Here is a 19296-nt window from a genome sequence, read left to right as displayed (position 1 = left end):
CTGAGGCTGGTGAGACCAGAAAATGTAATTGTGAAAGTGAAATAAATCCCTGTCAGATACGCAAAACCTCTGCAAAACACTTACACAGCATGAATACAAATTGACATACCAGAGCTATGAGACAATGCTAGAATCACAGGATATCATTACAACGTTGAACTGTTAATCACAGCTCAAAATAAAACAACATGTTTATTTCATTGGTAAAATCACAACTGGGGGATCTGCTCTATCTCTTCTAATATTAGGCTGGTACTTATTGCCCTAATGTACATCTTCTGGGAGCTGATAGGCATCTTAAGATAAAAAACAAACTTCAGTATGATGACTGCTCTTTATGGCTAATGATTAATGTTATCAGGAACTCAAACACTGATATCCACAGTAGCTGCCTGCCTGCCCACCTCAGTAATAATTTCAATAACTTTTTCGGAAGAGACACCAATGTTTGAGAAGTTTACACTGCAGTGGTCCTGGTCCTAAGCAGAAGCCAAATAAAAAGAAATAAAATATTTAAAACTCATGCCTTGCTGTTACTGAGGGATCTAAAAATAGAACGACTTGGAACAAAGATACAGGAGATTTTCGGTTCAAAAAGGGGAGTCCAGGAAAAATTGAGATGGCCATGAAAAAAACATGCTGATTAAAAAATAATTACGTCACGGGTTTCTCAGGATCTTACCAAACCCCCTCCACGCCGCCATCCCGGCTCTCACCCCTCCCCGCTCCCCCCGGCCCGGCCGGCTCCCGCGCATAGCAGCTGCCCCCAGGGAGGGCTGCGAAGACCCCCCGGACCCCCCGAGCCGCGGGAGGAGCCGCCCCTCCACCTGCGGACATCGGGGGGTGCGCGCACAGACCCGGCTTTCTGTACCCGCCCCCTGCCCCGTCCAGCACCCCCCGGCCGTCCGCACCCCCGCGTCCTGAGCCCCTCCCGCCCCAGGGGAATGTGCACGCGTGGGGGGTCCCGCGAGCGCGGGGCTGGCGGGCACACCTCGCGGGGTGGGCGAGGGCAAGGGCAGGTGTCCCCTCCCCAGCATCCCCCCTTCCCTCTTCCCGTCCCCTCCCCGCATTTTCATTCTCCCTTCCCCTCCTCGCCTCCCTGCGTTTCCATCTTCCCTCCTCGTCTTCCCCCTGCCCCTCCTCGCATCTCTACCGACCCCCCTTCGCTCCTCGCTTTGCCCCCCCCCGGCCCCGGCATTTCCACCTTGCTCCCCACCCCCCCCCCGCCGAGAGCCAGACAAGTCGCCGGAGCCGCAGCCACCGCCACCTCCCTTCCCTCCGCACCCGCAGCCGCGCTCACAGGCACACAGACAGACGGACAGACCGACAGAAGGACGCACGGACGCACGCGCAGCCCCGCGCACGGCGGTACCTCTTCACAGCGCGCCCGCTCCTCCGGCGCGCAGCGTGCGCCGCAGCTCCGCGCGCAGCCCCGGCACCTCGGGTCCCCCTTCCTCCTCCTCCTCCTCCTCCCCGCCCGCCCCCTTCGCCGACGCCAGGAAGAGGGGGGCAAAGCCGCCGCCCGCCCCGTCCCGCCCCGCCCCGCCTCGTCCCGTCCCGTCCCGTGTCGTCCCGCGGGGCGATGCGCCCCCCGCGGAGGCTCCGCGCATCCTCCCCCGTCCCGCCGCGGTCGGGTTACCCGGCCGGCTGCGAGCCCTCTCCTGTTACGGGTGCCCGCGCCGGGCGGGAGGGCAGGGAGCCGAGCCCCGGGGGAGGCTGAGCTCCGGCGGGAAGCAGCGCGGCTCCGCGGCCCGCCTCCGGGGGGGTGTGCGAGGCGGGAGCTCCCCGCCGCTGGCAGCTCCGGGGCTTTCCTGAGCCGTGCGTTTCGGGGTGGTTTTGCTGCTGGTTGGTTTTTTTTTTCTTTCCTTTTCTTTTTCTATTTATTGGTGTGGTTTGGCTTTCTTTTTTTTTTTTTTTTTTTTTTAGTACGTGCAGCGGAGCTGACTTTCATGGCCTTGCTCAGTGTCCCCTTGAACCCAAATGCACTTGCAGCCTTTACAGTAGGCTCTGGCAAGGATTTTCACTGGTCCATCCATGAAAAGCCTCTGCCTTTTATTTTTGGTTTCAATACGAACTTAAATTATCTCCTCAGCTCCAGTGATGGAGATGAGGGACAGCTCCTAACCCTCTCCTCGAGCCGCTCATGGGTTTGCAGGCCTCCACTGTAACCCTTTCATATAATTTCTTCTCCTGGCTGAAGAGTTGCAGTTGCTCATGAGGGCCTCTGTCCACACATAGTTCTGCACCTCTGATCCTTGATGCCCTCTTGAACATCATCCTGATCTAATAGATCCTTTCTGAGATGAAGAAATACACAATATTTAAGATGTGGGCAAACCATGGATTCATACAGTGGCACAATGATGTTTTTCTCTTAACCATATTATGTGAGGAATTTTTGAGCACAGAGCTGATGTTTCTGTGGAACTGCCTGTCATAACCCTGGGATTTTACTCCTGCAATGCCCAGCTCAGAGCCCACCATTTTACAAGATTGTTTCTCCATGTGCATCATTTCACATTTACCTACAATGAATTTCTTATATTGCCCGGTCAGCCTCATAATGTCCTTGTGTAATTCTTCATGGTCTTTCTTCTTATTACTGACTTGAGTAAATTAATACCACTGATGAACTTTGCTATTTCACTCCATTCCCAGGTAAGATACGAGTACGCTGAACAGCACACGTCCCAGCACTGACCCTTAGAGAACGCCATACCACCCAGCACCTCCCTCCATTGTGAGAACTTGCATTTTATCTTCTAAGCAATTACTGAGCTATACCAGGGCTTTCCCTCTTGTTGCTATTGCTGTTTAGTCTCCTTAAAAGCCTTTGTCAAGAGCCTTTTAGAAATCCAGTCAGATATGGAAATTAGATCACCTTTATCCACATTTTTCTTGACCCTTTCAGAGAGCTCCAAGAGGTTTGTTTAAGGCAGGACTTTACAGAAGCAATGTTGACTCTTCTCAGATAGATTGCATTAATCCAGGTGTCCTTTAGTTCTAACCCAATTAGCATCTCTGTATTTGCACAGTACAGGCACAAGGTTTGCAAACCTCTAGTTCTCCAGAGTCTGCATTGAAGTTTAGTGTCACATTTGCCACCCTCCACTGTTCAGGTGCCAATGTTTTAAATGGGAGGTTACATGCTGCTGTTGATAATTCAGCTGCTGCATCCTCGGTGAGAACTCAAGGACACAGATGCTCACACACAGGCACATTGCTACCTGAATGCCGTGATAGTGAAAAAGGCTTATAATAAAAGCTCATGGTATAAGGACATAAATGCATACATATGTAACTGCAGACCTGTAGGCCGGTGCTATTAAAGTAAGAAAGAAGCTATCTTACTAATTAACTACATGTGGCCACGACCCTCTTTGCAAATGTATGTGTCTGAAAGCACATAGGAGTGTGGTACAGACAAAACCCCACCAAGATCTTTGACCCAGAGAACCATTTGCCATTCTCCTCATCTGCAGCCATCTGTTTTCTCTCATTCATACTTGGCTGTAAATTCTCTGGATCAAGGATGGCCTTTTTTAATGCATATTTTTTACTTGCTCCTAGCATCTGGCACGAGAAGGAGGAAGGGAGACCAGCTCTGAGCAGGGGTATTTCAGTTGCACCACCCAGGAATGTTCCCAGGAATGTCTGCAATTCCGTTACCTGCCCAAAGACAGGACTCCTACCCTTTGTCCTTCTAGGATATGCGGCAGCTGTGCAGGGCATGTGCTGGAACCGCAGTACCGCTCCATTCAGCCTATTTGGAGGGAGCGGGCAGGGAGCAAAGGAAAGCTGCACCGCTGACACCTGGCAGAAGCAACTGTGCATGGACGTACATCACTGCTCATGCCCACCAGCCTGCCCCACAGGTGTAAGAGTCCGTACTCCCACAGATAGGTAGGCCATCCAAATGGCAATGTGGGGCCGTGGAGGAGAGAGAGAGGAAGAGGAAGAGGAGCAAGGGGGTTGCATCCCTTTTGGATGTTTCACAGCTCTGACCATGTTTTTGGGGTTTTTAGAAACTTCAGCTGCTAGAAACAGAATAAGCCAGTTATCATGAGGAAGGGAGGGATGAAAATAAATTAGTCTTTTTTAATTGCAGAAAACTTCAGAACCATGCAGAAAAGTCCTCTTCAGGCTTCAGAAATGTAATTAAAATAAGCATAGTCCAGTCTCATGCTTTTTGAAGGCCTCAAGTTTTGGAGACAATACCACACTGTAGAGAAAAATATCTGATATTCATATCAAACAAAGATGTTACACTGCCAAAGGGGGAACTTCAGAGCTCCTTTTCTGGGTTCCCACCCCTCTGCCTCTTTGTTCCAACAGTTGTCTTCTGCTCCTCTCCTGCTTACTGGCCTCGTCCAGGATTGGACTGAACTACGTGACTGCAGCACAGGTTTTGTTCCATTAGATAAAGCAATACGGCAAATGACACTGATACTGTTTGAATTTTTTTTTTCTTATGGCAGGGATGGATTTACTTAGTATTAATTAGGTAGCATGACTAATATACCACAGAGCAAATCAAATGCGATTTCACTATGTATATTTTAGTGAGTCTTGTCTATTGCTTCTAATTTGCATTTCCTACAGTTACAACAGCAGAAGAAAATTATGTCTAAAAGTTTTGTTTAATGATGTATTTTGTTAATGGTCTGTAATTTTTTTTACAGAATTACAGAGGGCTTCAGGTAGGGGTAAGAAGGAATTAATCTTTGCCAGAGTGCAGCCTTCCCTAATTTTTACTGTGAAGTTAAAATACCTTTACCTAAATAATGAATTGCAAGATTAGTTGGTATTGTCCTAAAAACTCTGAAAGTAGCAAGAGTATAAAGATCAGCTGCATTAACCCAATATTTGTCAACAAGAGTAGTTATTTTTAACTCTCAGATGACAGTTCCTCACCTGTCATTCCCTGTCAGGCCTGCTTTATGTGCCCTGTGAACTGAAAAGGGATACGTCACCCCCGGAATTACCTCATTGCTTCTCCAACGGCTGACCAAGGTACATCCCAAGGCTGTGCTGAACACGTAGGAAAAACCAAAAAGAACAGATCCTGAGATTAGTGTGACGTCCTTGGGAAAGCTCAAGGAAGTGCAACGGCATATCTGAACTTCAGCTTGTAGGGTGCTGCAAAACTGAGGATGTTTTTCTACATAATAGCCTGTGGACAAGAGGACTAGTGCCACTGAAGTCAGTGGGAACCGCAGACACTCAACACCTCTGACAACTGGGCCATGTGCTTATGTGAGACCTTGTTATTATACAAAAAGGCTCTTATTTCTACTCTTTTTTTCTCTGCCACATAAGCTGACCTAGTTTACAATCTGCCTCTGTACAGATGCGTCCTTTTCCATGGGCAGAAAGAGGACAGAGCCATTGCCAACCAAGAGTTCCTGGAGTTAGGAAGGGGCAGAGACACAGGGCGGCTCAGGATGGGGAGATAAAGAGAAGGAAATGAAAGACGAAGAGGTTTGGAGGAGAGGAGAGAGAAATGGGGAGAGAAGAGAGTGAAGCCATATCCCTATCTGCTGCTCCCGCTTTACCCAGGAGACAGAGGAGTTACTCAGAGTCTTTGCTTTGGGACTTCGTCAGTATACTGGAGCCCAGTTTCAGTGAGGCAGATTTTTTTGTTGTTATACAGCAAACCTTCAAATAGAGAATAATTCAAAGGGGATACCTCTTCCTATTAGGAAGAAATGCTTTCAGGCTGCTGTTTTACAGCCCTGCACACTGTTCTTGTTCTCTATGAACTCCCAAAGATGCTGAGAGCAGTGCAGAATAAAGGAAGGAAGAAAAATAGTGTGATAATGATGCTGGATATGCCAGGCACTTTTATAACATTTATAAAATGAAATGCAGTCCTGAAAGGTGATGCCTGATCTGGTAGCCTCCACACTGAATTTCTCTGAGTATGAAGGATGCGTTTTGCTTGGGATGCAGATTTTTAAGTGTCTTAGATTAACTGTCAGAAATTTTGTGATTAGATTTGTTTTCCTTTCCGTGTGGTTCTGGTTATTTCTCTGACTGCAGAATAACATGCAGATGAGCCGGATGAGGGAATGCATTGGCTTGCAGTAATGCGTGTGAGATGAAAATGATACTTCTGTGTATTCTCTGTGCATTTATAAAACTAATGAATGCAGAGAGCCATCAGTCAGTTAGCAGAAGAGCTGTGGGAAGTTTGGAGGTCACATTCATAAATGCTTTATATTCAGTACGGGGATGAAATGTTGAGTATTACAGAGGCAGGGAGCTGCCGGTAGGGAACTGACTGGAGATCCCTGTTCTATTCCTGGCATTGCTGATGACTTGTGTTGTGACTGAAGGCAAGTCACTTTCCCTTATTTGTCTATATGAGTTGATGAATTTTAGGACAGGGACTGCCTGTTAGTGGGTGTTTGCAGAACATAACGGGACCTCAGCTGTGCTTAGGGAGTTCAAATACTAATGTAGTATAAACTTAAAAATTATTTTCTGAAGTTATTCAGCTGACTAACAGGTTCATTTACACACATCTATTATGTGGTAGAATAGCTTGGCAAGATCTCTATCGGCAACTAGCTACATGAGTAATCTCATTGACTTCAGTGTGACTCCTTGAGTGAGTAATGTTTTAGTACTGGCTCCATAAACTGTTTTAGTCATCAGCAGCTTACAAACTACGTGCGTAACCCTGCCAGCACTTACCACACAGTGTAGTGTATTTTACTGCAAGCAGTTCTGTCACAGGAGTAATACCCAGTAGTAACTGTTTGTGTAATCTACGCCCACGTGAAGAAGTTACTCTGTTCTGCAGTTTCAAAACCAGCCAAGTTTCACTGGCATCGTGTTCTTTTCCGTTCATGGGAACTGTTAGTTCCCCTTCACAAGAAATCCAGATAACTATTCATTACCTGTGATGTTGTAAGGAAGAAATTTTTTTTATTGCAGCTCGTGGGGATACCGCTGCGTAACTGACTCATGGCTCTCCCTCCTTCTTGTGGAAAATGCAGTCATTGCAAATCTGGAGATGTAAGGTTTCACTTAAAGCTCTTTACAGTCTTACACCAGCTAATGTTTCTGCTTTGATTACTCCTGCCTTATCTTAGTCTCTTTGTGCCCTCTTCCACAATAGCCCCTGTTTCTTTCCCCTACTGTGGGCTTTGTGTCGCCTTTCAGTCTGAGTCTTTTCCTAAGCGCAGAAAAAAATCCCATTCAGTAGTATCCCTCTTTTATTCTACAAATCCCTCTTTCAAGTCTGCTTCATCAATAACATCAACATAAGGCAGTTCTGAAAGATGGCTTGCCCGTGTCCAGCTTGCCTGATTGAGCCTGAACATCCTCAGGGGCAGGGAGCGTATCTCTATATATTTTCTGAATTACTGCGTGCATAGGAAGAGCCATATAAATATAGCACTACTTGTTACCACAGTATTACATATTCAACATTTATATCAACTGCTGGGGCAGGATAATCACAGACTACAGTACTTCAACAATTATGTACAGTAGCATATTGTTTCTCCAACTAAACAGAGATAGCAAAAAAGATTTAAAGAGCAATCATTATTTTAGAAATAGGGAACCTCTGTAACTCTTATGTACAATACTTGAATAGCATATTCTCACAAAGAGCATTTGTTTGTGAACTAAAGAGCTTGATCCAAAGCCCAATGGAGGCTCTTCCAATGCATTCAATGAGCTTTGGATTAAGTCCTTCCTGAGGAACAGATGCAGGGTTTTATTCACTACCACTGGAACAATAAAAATGACAAGACAAAGAATAAAGTTGTCTACAGAGAATAAAGCAGTGTTGTCCTCCAGCAGCTTAAATACATTAGGCTCTATAGTTAAACGAAAGTCCCGTAGAGTTAGTAGAATTGTTTGTGTAGCACATTCACAAAATACACAGTGTAGAAATGTTTAAATATCTACACATAAACACCGAAACACAGTGTATTTCACTGAGTATTCAACTTCTCAGTATTTGCAAGGGCTGAGTTATAAATGTAACTACAAATTCCAGTTGTGCAAACAAAGATAACACAGAAATAGTTTGTTGCCATTAATCATCAAAACTGCGATGGAAGAGAGAGCTGGACATTTTTTTATGCCGTGGCTCTTAGATGGATCCAAAGTGTTTACTGAGACCTCGACTAGAGACAGGCTTTCCTTTAGTAAGTTTATCTCATTCAACATAATGATTTCTTATCTGGCCAGTAGATGTTATCAAAATGTAAGCAATAATGAGTGTTGAGGAGCAGAGACATTTGCCCTTGCAGGAAAAACTGGGGCCAGAGTCACCCCAGGAAAAAGAGTCGGACAAGGGAGATAAGCAACTGTGGGAGACACAAGAGACTAGACTGGAGTAAAAGTGGCAGCAAATGAGAAGAACAAATTAGCAGGAACCGGGTGGGAACCTGGGACTTGCAGCAGAGAAAAAATATGAAGAGAATCTGATCAGACACTTTCAAGAGGCCTGGGTAGATCTTGTAAAGAGATCTAGTGGGAGAAAGAAAGTGAAAGCAGCAGACAAAACAGGCTGTTTTTTTTTTTAAACACCTGTGTGGATTTATGTAGAAAGTAGAAATTTGGGAAGGGAGCCTGGATTAGAAGAGGTTGCAGTCATAGTGAAAAAGACCCTTGTGATGTGGAAAGACAGGTGAATTTTGAAACAGTTGAGGAACTGGCATAGTCTCGTGCAAGAAAGTGTGATAAGCAGAAAAGGAGGTTACACAAAACTTCTTATATCAGGAAAGAAAGAAGGGAATCAAAAGCTGACAGATAATATTACACAAAAGCATTTCTGTAACTATTAAAAATAATACCATTTAAATTTTACCTGCTTGTATTTAAATGTTCCTAACTTTTTCAACTCACGAGTAGCAGCCTCAGAAACAAGTCAGTCTTTTAAAATGCCGTACATTTAATTACCAGGCAAAGCCAACATAGTGCTTACTTCAGTTCCAAACATTAACTAAGTGCGGAATGGCGCATTTTGTCGTGCCGTCTTTTCCTGGAGGGTTGCCATAGGTGTGCTCTGACAATTACGGAGAAGAGAAATCCTTCTGTCTTTGCTTTTACTCCTACATGGGGAACCCTATCAGCCTCCAGGGACTGAAATCCCTGCTACATAGAAGAACAGCAAGACCCTCTTGCCATACTCCTAATGTTTCCACCTTTATGTTGCTACAGCCTTAGTGAGTGCTCCTGCAAATTCTTGATACCTTTTAATCTTCTGAATTTTCCACATTGAAGTACAAATCTTCAGCAGTTGAGCTGCCTTTTCCAGATATTTTACCAAGCTCTCCCTATATTCAAGGCTGGATGCTTGTTCCTTCCAGTGCTATTGCAATGGTGTTAAATGCCTCCAGCTGGGATGTGTCATTTGCTGCAGGGTGGATGGTAGTACTAGAAACCAAGCCTACCTGAAGGTCCTCAGAAAGTCAGAGACAAATGGATAATGTTCAAGGAAGAAATCCTTTGTCTCATGACAAAGAATGTTTTTTCCCCATCAAACAACAATATCACAGTTTCCTAAAGATGTGTCCCTCTCTTAAATAAGGAAGGCAACAGGCCCGATGACTAAACCCGTGGCCAATCTGAAGGACTGGCTGTCCCTGCAGTAAGCCGAGGTCTTAGCTTCACTGCATTTTCCGATCATCAGAAGTGAAATCATGCAAAATGAAACTGTAATGAGATGATAAGACAAGCTGATTAGGCCTGCTAATTAAAAATACACAGTATTCTCTATGGAAATCCAGCTCTGCACTACGAAACTGCTGTGCATTTTAATGTCTAACTCACATACTGTTGGAGCAGGCAATCTTATTTGTCTTTGGATAAGAAGGCAGGTAGACACGTTTTATACAGGCACCACAGCTTGACAGTCTTGTTACTCTGCTTTGACAGTTCCCATGCAGAACCACAGAAATAAAATTACAATGCCAGAGGTCAAACATAATGGCTCTGATCGTTTTGAACGACTGACGATCCTCTGGCTTCCCTGGCCAACGTTGCCTGCCTCGGTCATGACATGAAGACACACACGAGAGCAATTAGCAGAGACCATAATTGGAAATGAACTTTTAGCTGTGTGCTGTGACGTGCACTTCAGTAACTCAGATGGATCCTCCTCTCCGTTACCCAGCCCAGCTCCGCTGACTTCAGCACAAGGTGAGCTGTGGCCAGGACTGGGGATGGAGAGCATCACCTGGGAAAAACAGTGATGAGAGCTGGCAGGAGACAACTGGGGAAAGTGTCAGCTGCAGAAGACAAACTGTTTTACTCCTTGAAGCTGGTTTGTACCTTGCCTTGGATTTTTATTGCATAAATATCTCTGAATTTCAGCAGCACCCCTCCATGGCTGGCGCGGCAGCAAGATACATCCTAAACTGCCTGAAGGGTCAGGGAGGAGGGGATATGAGGCGATGCAGACTTACGCTTTGAAAGATGACCAGGGATTTTTGCTGTCTGGCCTCACAGAAGCTTCAGATGCATACACTATGCAGAAAGAGCATCTCCCTTTTAAACTGCTCCAGAGTGCTGAAAATATCAAAGCTTCTGACATTTTCAGTTATCTGTAAAGTTTTTGGCCACAGTGCATTTATGGCAGTGAGGCGAGGGGCAGGATGAGTGAGGGGAAGGGGTTGCATCCTGGATCTGTTTGGACTTTTTTTTTTTTTTAAGCAGCTGTCCAGTGAAATTAATTAATATTTCCAGAGTTTCCTGAACTTACTTAGGTTCTTTGGTAATACAAGCTTTCATAAAACCAATGAAATTGAAGTTCTATATCTCTGATAAAATATTCCAGCAAAATAGTAGCATCCTTTTCACTGCAGAACAGATTCTTTTAGCCTACTGCTGATCCTTTTATGTTGAAATTAGGAGTTGTTCACCAGGATAATCTCCCAGCCTCCTGTACAACAGTGTTGCAGAGAAGCCAAATGGTGTATACGTATGTCTTCTTCCTCGTTACCAGTCAGCAGTAATGATGGTGGAAAAGTAAAGAAAAACAGCTGCAGTTTATGCTACTCCCACACACATAGACATTCTGCTTTTTGAGCAAAAGCTGCAAGAAAGGCTCAGTGATAGAGAACATCGTATTCTGAACCTGCACTCCAAAAAGAGCTGCAGGCATAACAGGATGTGTTTTAAACGCAACAATGAAGAGGCAGCATTTTGCTATTTAGAAACGAAGGAAGAAACATCAAAAACTTCCAGATCATTCATAAACTTTGGCTTGTTCAACAATAGGTCCAGCTTGGCTAGTTCTGAGCATAGTACATAGAGTGGCTCTTTGGGAGGACCATATTTTTCCTTTCTTGTAAGGGAGAGTATTACTTTGCTTCATGACTAGGATGAAGTGTTATATTTATTTACTGATCCATATCCTGTCTTCACTGGTTGTGAATGTCATTACCAATTAGGTATAAGAGTTTTCTATGCTTTATTGAAACCTATGCAATTACCATTGACTTGAACCATACAGTCAAGAGCACAGTCTGGACCTAGGGGTACCTTGTTGCTTCTTGTTAATAGTTTGTTAAAGTTGAAGGGAACTTTATGGTGGCCCAGGTCTCCACTTGGAGTAAGCAGGCTGTTGAAAACAACAGAGATACATGGATTTCCATTTCCTGATTTCTATTAATTGAGAACCTACTTTCTCTTGGTATCGTCAAAAAAAATATCGCAACTAGGTCTACATAGATTCTTTTCAAAGTTAATCTAAAATTGATGGTTTTCTTACATGAAAATAATGTTGCCCATTTGACTGTTTAGCGATAGAAAGGACAATTGTTTTGGGTTTGTCTCTTTCAGCAAATGCAAGCTCAGAAGAGTTTATATCCAGCTGCTCCATGCAGTCTTTGCCTCAAATACTTTCCACAAATTGTTAGCAAGTAATTAAAGAAAATTTCAGCACTTGGTCATTTGCTACGACTAAATAAATTTTCTTCCATGCTGGTGAGGATGGACTCTCTCATGGACTTTATTGACTTTCCTGTGCCAGCATTTTGCTGATTCTGCTCATGCTGTGTCAGTGGCAGCATTGAGTCAGCCTCCTTCTTACAAAGTTCTGCCATTAAACCTCCCCCTTCAGCAGGGGGTTGTTATTAAAAAAATGAGACCTCTTTTTTAAAACCAAGGAGAAAACAATGCTAAGTCAGGTTTTGTTCTGCATGGTGTTACACTCCCAAGCATTGGAAGTACTGTGTTATTAAAACAAATTGCATTCCACAGTCATTGAACCTTTTTTCCCCTCTTCCTTAAGTATGACTTTAACTTAAGACAGGGAAAGTTAGGGACTGATAAAAGTCTAGCTCAGATCTTTCCCAGCAGTCCTATAGGTCCTGCTTGCGATATACGAGCTGCCACAAAGCGATGCTACGCTGAGCAGAGCACTGATAGCAACCAGTGCAAAATGTCTGGGAACGCCTGTGCAAGTCCATGATCCAGCTGCAACCAGAATGATTTAAATATCTGATTTAACCATAATATGAAATTTTCATTTGGATGGCTTTGCATTATTAATTTGAATCTTACTTTGTATTGTTTATGTTGTAAATTATTTGACTAAAGACAGATGCATTCTCACTGACTGATGCCCCTGAGGACATATTGATTTGCTGCTTTATATAGATTTAACCTTAAATTTGGTCATTGTTTTTGATAGCCAAGAGTATGAAATTCTGCGCAATATTGTCCATTTAGTCAGATTCATATTTGTTGTTTATTGGCAGATCTGTTTTGTTTGGGTTTTTTTTTTAAATATCAGATTGGCGCCATTTGGATTTTATTAGCACTTAAATAAAAATTGTGGGAAACCTGGATTTTGAGAAAATTATTAATGTTTTTTTAAATGGTAAATGAAACTAGTAAATACGACAAGAAAAAACTCAGAAAAGGTTTTCAAAACGTGTTTTGCATTTACATTTTCCTCATTAAAAAAAAGGTTTTGCAGGTGCTGACTTTAGGTGCTGATTTGCACCTAACTCTTGCCCTTTGCTTATTTGTTGCTGCAGCGGACAGTGGCACACGCTAACAGTGCTAGCTTGAGCTGTAGTCTACCTATGGATACACTGGAGGCACTGGCTACACACCTGTATCTTTCTTTCTAACCCCTGCTTGCGTGGCCTTTAAGATCTTAAACCTAGCTGATCTGAGCTTCTCACACCAGTTTTTACTGATAGACCAGAAGAAGATACAAGCTTGCTGCATTTTTATCTTCAAATGCTTCTCTAAATGAAAGAGTTAGTTATTGGGCTAACTTTAACTAACCGTAATTTAAGAAAAAATTCTTCTGCTTTTATGGCAGAAGTCTGAAATCTGCTTCATCGTTTCATCTGAACCAGTTTAACAGCCTTGATTACTATTTTAATTTAATTTAAAGAAATGTAGAAGATTAAAGTAAATTTAGGCATCAATATGGGCTATGTATATCCAAGTTTGCATCTTCATTTAAAAATCCAATTTATGATAAAAAATTGTTGGAGAAGCCTTTAGTTTTTAACACAGTTGGTTTTGTCTTTCGATATACATGCTACACACTCCACAGTGTCAGTAGCCCTGAAGATTAACGTCTTGCCCCTGCATGAATTCACTTGCCCATTCACTCCCTTTCCACTCCCAACGTCTTATTGACAAATTCGTTTGCTGCTGTTAAAAAGGCATGGCTGCAATGTGATCACACCGAGAACGACAAAGAAAAAGGAATATCCCCATCATGCCTTTTCCAACAAAACGCGCTTTCAATACTTCCACGCACCACCCACCCACACCAGGCTACCAGGAAAGGGCCACGCTCCTCAGCCGCTGCCCTCCTCATGCTGACGAGCTGCTCGCACATGGGTTTCCAGCAGATGAAAGGAGGTGGGGTAGCGGTAACCACAGAAGGGCCTGAGAAGAAGAAAAAGTGCAAGGGAAGACCTGTGGGGGACTGACTGATGGTGAGGAAGGATTGAGCATTGGTTTGACACCATCTTGCAGTGAGCTGCCAGGATTATTTAATAAGATGTCCTAAGAGAGGCACTTTCGTTGAAGGTCCTCCTAATCCCAGCCATTGCACTGGACTTTTAGATATTTAGGAGGAGACCCTGTGGTAGTCAAGCGAATGCAGTTTACACCAACGGAGTCTGCTGTGCAAACTACTCCCACCACGACAACCTCCTTGCAGCTGAAGATGTGGCCCGTCCCACCGTGTGTGGGGTGCCATCAAGCATTCTGTTTGAGCGCAGCCTGGATCCCTGTGCTTCCCACAAGGACGCGGTGGGACGAGACTTACCCCTGCACCCTCCTCGGCTTCGGGACTTTCACAGGAGCACGGTCCCAGCGGGTTCCTCGGCAGCATATCCAATCCTCCTGCGCCTAAAAAACCAAAGACATTTTATTGCTTATCGGAGAATATGCATGGCTGAGAGGTTGCTTTGCTTTGCTTGGATCCATTTTTACCAGCCACACTCTGTGGCCAGCCTGGTATCTTGTCAGCGTTGTTAAAGAAAGCAGAAAGGGTACAAAAAAAATAACTGAAAAATATCTTTGCCAGCTGGAGACAGCTCTGCATGCTGTGGAGAGGCAGCCAGTGCTGGGAGAAAACTCAGCGGGTGCTTAGCGGATTGACACAGCATGCCATGGCTCAGGAAGGACATATTCAATTTCAGCCCCCGCAGCGGCCATCCCAGTCCCTAGGGATGATGCCCAGTGTCAGGGCTGGGGCTGCCCTGGTCCGTGATGGGGTGGTGGGGTGGCCCTGGCTGCCAGGTCCAGCTTTCCCACCCCCAGGGAGTCTCCCAGGCTCTGGTTGCTCTGTGCTCGTCTGTGTTGCTGTGCTGAAGGTGTGCCCGTGCTCACACCATCCCTGGGATGAGCTCGTCTCACCTTGGGGAGAAGCCAGAGGACTTTTCAGCACTTCTCTGCACCCCAAGGGAAGGGTAACTAAGAACAGCTAGGACCTTAACTAAGAGCATCTCATTAGTGGACACGGTCCGTCAGCCAGGCAGTAGGCACCACTGCTTATCGGGTGAGGTCAGGTTACAGGCACAGCCCTCAGGGCATGGTGCGGGCAGCCTGTCAGTCCTGTCTGGAAGAAGAACCTCTGCACTTTTATTCCTACGTCAAGCTTAAACCTTGAAGAAGGTAAGAACACGTCTGCTGATTTCACCTCCAGGGACAATCTTGCTTAAGCTAGCCACGGACAGCTGCTTGATTGCTTTTGGAATTTCCATAGCAATGGCAATAATTACAATAAATAATGGTGGAATAGAGTTAGATTAAATCGGTGAATTTTTTCTAAACTGTGAAATTAAATTATAGGGGTGACATGATTTCCTCTATAGAGGATAAGGATGTATAAGGATTTATGTATCATCTCCAGTAGCACTGTTGAATGTACACATTCACACTGAGAATACATTGAATAATGTTCCTTGTGCTCCCACAGCACTGTGCGCACCTACTAAATTTGAAATACGGCTCATGTAATAATACAGCTTGAAATGGCTCTGCAGTCCTTGGTCAGTACAAGGACAGTTATTCATGCCCTCTGCTGCTACTTCACTCTGTAATCTTAAGTGTGTCTCTTCAAACCGTTACTGTTTGTGTATACTCCACAGTTGTGTTATGATTACTTATGCAAAAGGATCTGTGCATCAGAGATGCCCTTTGCTTATTTGTTGCTGCAGCGGACAGTGGCACATGCTAACAGTGCTAGCTTGAGCTGTAGTCTATCTATGGATACACTGGAGGCACTGGCTACACACCTGTATCTTTCTTTCTAAACAATATTGGCTGGTGGGTTTTCCTGCTTTTTGGCAGTCTCAGATAGATGTCTTTTGCTCTGGGGGAAGAATATTAAAAAGTGTCAGTGCAACTTATATGCCAAAATCCTGTAGGTGCTTTTAACTTTTTCCGGCACGAGTTCTTTGGAGCTGACTCCTCCTCTTCCCACACGCTGAGCTATGGTGTCTGTGTAGTCCACAGAGCCAATAGGTAGCCCCTAGCAAGGTTTAAAGACTGCATTAAAACCAGTGGAAGTGCGTAATAATGAAATTGGGACCTTTTTTTCTTGTTGTGCTCTCAGCACTCTTGAGAAGACCACAAAGCCAGAAGTCTAATCCTGTGACTTTACCACAGGATTGATCCATCCCTCCTTTGCATTCATCTCTGCTGGGGTCCCCTAGAGCATTGCTGCTTTGGAAGTGGTGCTGCAGAAAAGGCATCTAGTTTATTCTGTCCTGATTTATTTTTTCTTCTGTTTTTTTTTCATTCTTTCCAGCTCACTTTGATAGCTTTATTCATGCTAATCTCAGGCCAAAAGGACCTTCCTTGTTATATGTCTGTAGAGCATTTTAACATAGCGGGCCTCTGATTGTCTACTGCTACCTATATGCTCTCCTGCTATTCAAATACAGATGTAAAATAGAGCTGTGTGCTTTTTTTTACCATTTCACTAAAGCATCCTCTCATACTCAGGCCCCCGTGCATCTTTTTTTGCAGTGTATTTGGAACTGCAAAGCCTTCAGCATGTTGTCCTTGTGTGGATGCCTCTGCATTAGCAAGTAGCTGTGCGGTAGGAGTGGATCAGAGGATGGGAGCAGTGGGTGCTGACATCTCTAAATCTATATTGTGTTTCCAGGATTTAATGTCAGACTAGATTTAGTCTGATTCCCTGGACTGAACGTTACCGCAGTGTCAGAAGGAGTAATACTTGATTTGAATATTTGTGTTTCCACTAGGGTTTGAAAAGTGTTTCATGTGACCCTGCAGAAGAGTTCCTGGTTTGGTTTCCTCTAAAAGGACTCTTGCCTGCGACTCAACAGTCTCATCACATAGTGTGAATCACTCCACATCTGAACCAGTTGCAAGTGTGGTTGAGGAAAGAGGGATGAGTTCACTAAAAAACCATAGTACTGTTTTTTTGCCAAAGTACTGATGTATATGCAGCCTATGCCCACCAAGAAAGGGCAGTCTGGTGACTAGGATGCTAAATGGAGACGTGAGTTGCCTAATTTCACACCTGTGCCACAACTAGCATTCTGCAGAGCCCTTGGTAGGCACTGGTATTGACTTAAGTTGTTCACCCGGAAGTGATATTCCCTATTGATGTGGCAACACATGAAAGATTAAGAAGAGAGCATTACAGTGGAAATACATGTACTTAAATAGAAAAAAAAGCCATGAAAGTCCAAGACCTAGAAATTAATACACTTAAGAAAAGGATAGATTTCTCCCAAATCTCACAAACTTATAAATCTCACGATAAGCCTGAGTAGACTTCATCTCCACACTAAGTATTTGGTGACAGACCATATCTGCCACAGCATGGACCTCTGACTTGATCTGCATGAAGGACATGGCAACTTTATAACCATCCTTAGATTAAAAAAAAAATCCCAAGCATGTTCACATCCATGGACATGTTGTAAAGGCTGCACATAATACCAGTTCATGCTGCCATTAGCACAGCTAAAGTTTTACATCTATCATCATCTGTACAGCAGTGATGAAGTAACTCAACCAGCACAGCTGCAGGGCAGCTCCATCAGCACTGTTGGGGCTCAGTGGCTTTTCATCCATCTCTGTGCGTGCTAGCTCCACTTCTGTGTAGCACTGTGCTGACTTATTTGTTTCCTTTTATTTGCTGTTGATTTCAACTGTGAATAGGGTTTGATGGATGACAGGAGTTTAACAATAAAGAGGACTGGACAATACAACAGGAATGAAGCTGAGCTAACAGTCTCTTTCCTTAAGAGATGTATCTGTGCAGACTTGGGAGGGAAATCAAGGTGCAGATAGTAAGAAGGAATCTGGGCTCTCAGGTCACCAGCATCAGCCAGGAGAGAAAGGAACAGATGTTGTCACGACAGGAAGGACGAAATTTAAGTGTAAGAGGCAGATACCTGGTTCCTAGTGATGTATTTGGCAGTGAAAGTACAGAATATGGATGGAAAATAGAGGTACTGATGAGGGATCTGGAAAACTGCTGTGTACACCCACTCATTGCTCTTAACAAACAAGGGGAGACTTTAGCAGTTCGTTCCTGAACGACAGTTCTTCGTGGTCAGCACTGTGACCGTGGAGGAAGCATCTCTGCATTGGTTAGCAGTGACCTGGGGCAGTACACTCATCTCAAGGGTGCTTGCTCCATCCATCTGAGTCTGTCAACCCCTTTGGGTTTCTGCTCTACTTCTATAGGACCTGGACAAAGAAAGGAAACTTTAAGGTGCAATTCAGCTACCGAAGTATGTGAACTTTCTACAGCAGCCGACAACACCCTTAGAAAATCCTTCACAAATGCAAAAATTACCCAGAAACCACAGACTTAGGGTCTTAATTCTGCTATTTGTTTTAGCAACAGAGTGCTCTGTGTTTTCAGCACATAGACTCCATTGCTGTGTTGTTAAGCTGGCGGGAAACAACTCTGAGCCCTGTACCATACAACCATTAACACTGTGATAGGCTGTACCCGTCTGAAACCTGGCAGCCTACATCCTCTTGCAAAAGAAACTGGTGCATTAAAGGGGCAGATTGTAGCATAAGGGGAGCTGAACCAGGGAACACCTTTAGGGCAAAGATTTGTCTCCTCAGAGGAAAAGGTAGATAAAGCACTTACGGGTATTCACCAGGAAAACTCCTGCAGTGATTGAATCGTATTAAATCAAGCCTTTGTCATTGCTCACATGATAGTCATTTATACCTGCTATGAAAGGTTAGGGCATAGTCAAATGCTCGCTTACACGGCAGCTGGAGCAGTTTAAGATTTGTTACCCTCTTCCACTGAGGCAGGTCGTTTGTGGGAGCACTTTTACTCCTTTTCAGAGCCAAGGCAGGGTGCACACATGTGCCAGAAGGACATGTTACTGCTCCCAGTTTGGCCCTCTCTGCCTGCTGGAGGGTGCTGCCATCTCAGATCTACCGGCCGATCTGTTGCTCCCCAGAGTGCGTCCTGCCCTGTTCAGATTGGAAGGAAACAGGCCAGCTCCAGCCACATAAATCCTGGATCATCACTAAACTGGCCCCTTTGGTCTTGAAGAGGCCAAGAAGGCAATTTACTAGAGCAACTATTTTCACCGACAGGAACCACAGGGATTCCTGCTGTTGCTCAGTTTGCTTTCTTTCAGCTACATACGACTTGTCATTAAAAACGAAAGCCAGACTATGTCCTCTTGTTGCTGTCTGGGCAGTGCCCAGCTGAGCCAGCAGACAGATGCCATGTTAAACTACAAAGTAGAGTTTGTCACCAATTATTCCTGTGAATAATAAAAGGTCATTCAGAAAAATAAAAACCTCAAAGAAGGAAAGGGAGAGAAA

At 44.4% G+C, this 19296-nt stretch overlaps 1 protein-coding gene across 1 annotated transcript in view; it reads right to left on the bottom strand.

Annotated features, from left to right (window-relative positions):
* LOC142076050 (PALM2-AKAP2 fusion protein-like) overlaps positions 1–19296 on the bottom strand; it is a 225776-nt gene that overhangs the window by 95521 nt on the left and 110959 nt on the right. The window contains 1 exon segment of the mRNA XM_075138404.1: positions 14273–14355. Within this exon segment, the coding sequence (XP_074994505.1) occupies positions 14273–14355 (83 nt within the window).

This window comes from Calonectris borealis, chromosome Z, assembly GCF_964195595.1.
Source record: "Calonectris borealis chromosome Z, bCalBor7.hap1.2, whole genome shotgun sequence".
In the NCBI taxonomy this organism is placed as follows: Eukaryota; Metazoa; Chordata; class Aves; order Procellariiformes; family Procellariidae; genus Calonectris; species Calonectris borealis.
Note: the sequence above shows the minus strand (reverse complement) of the source record. Positions and strands in the feature narration are given on the sequence as shown.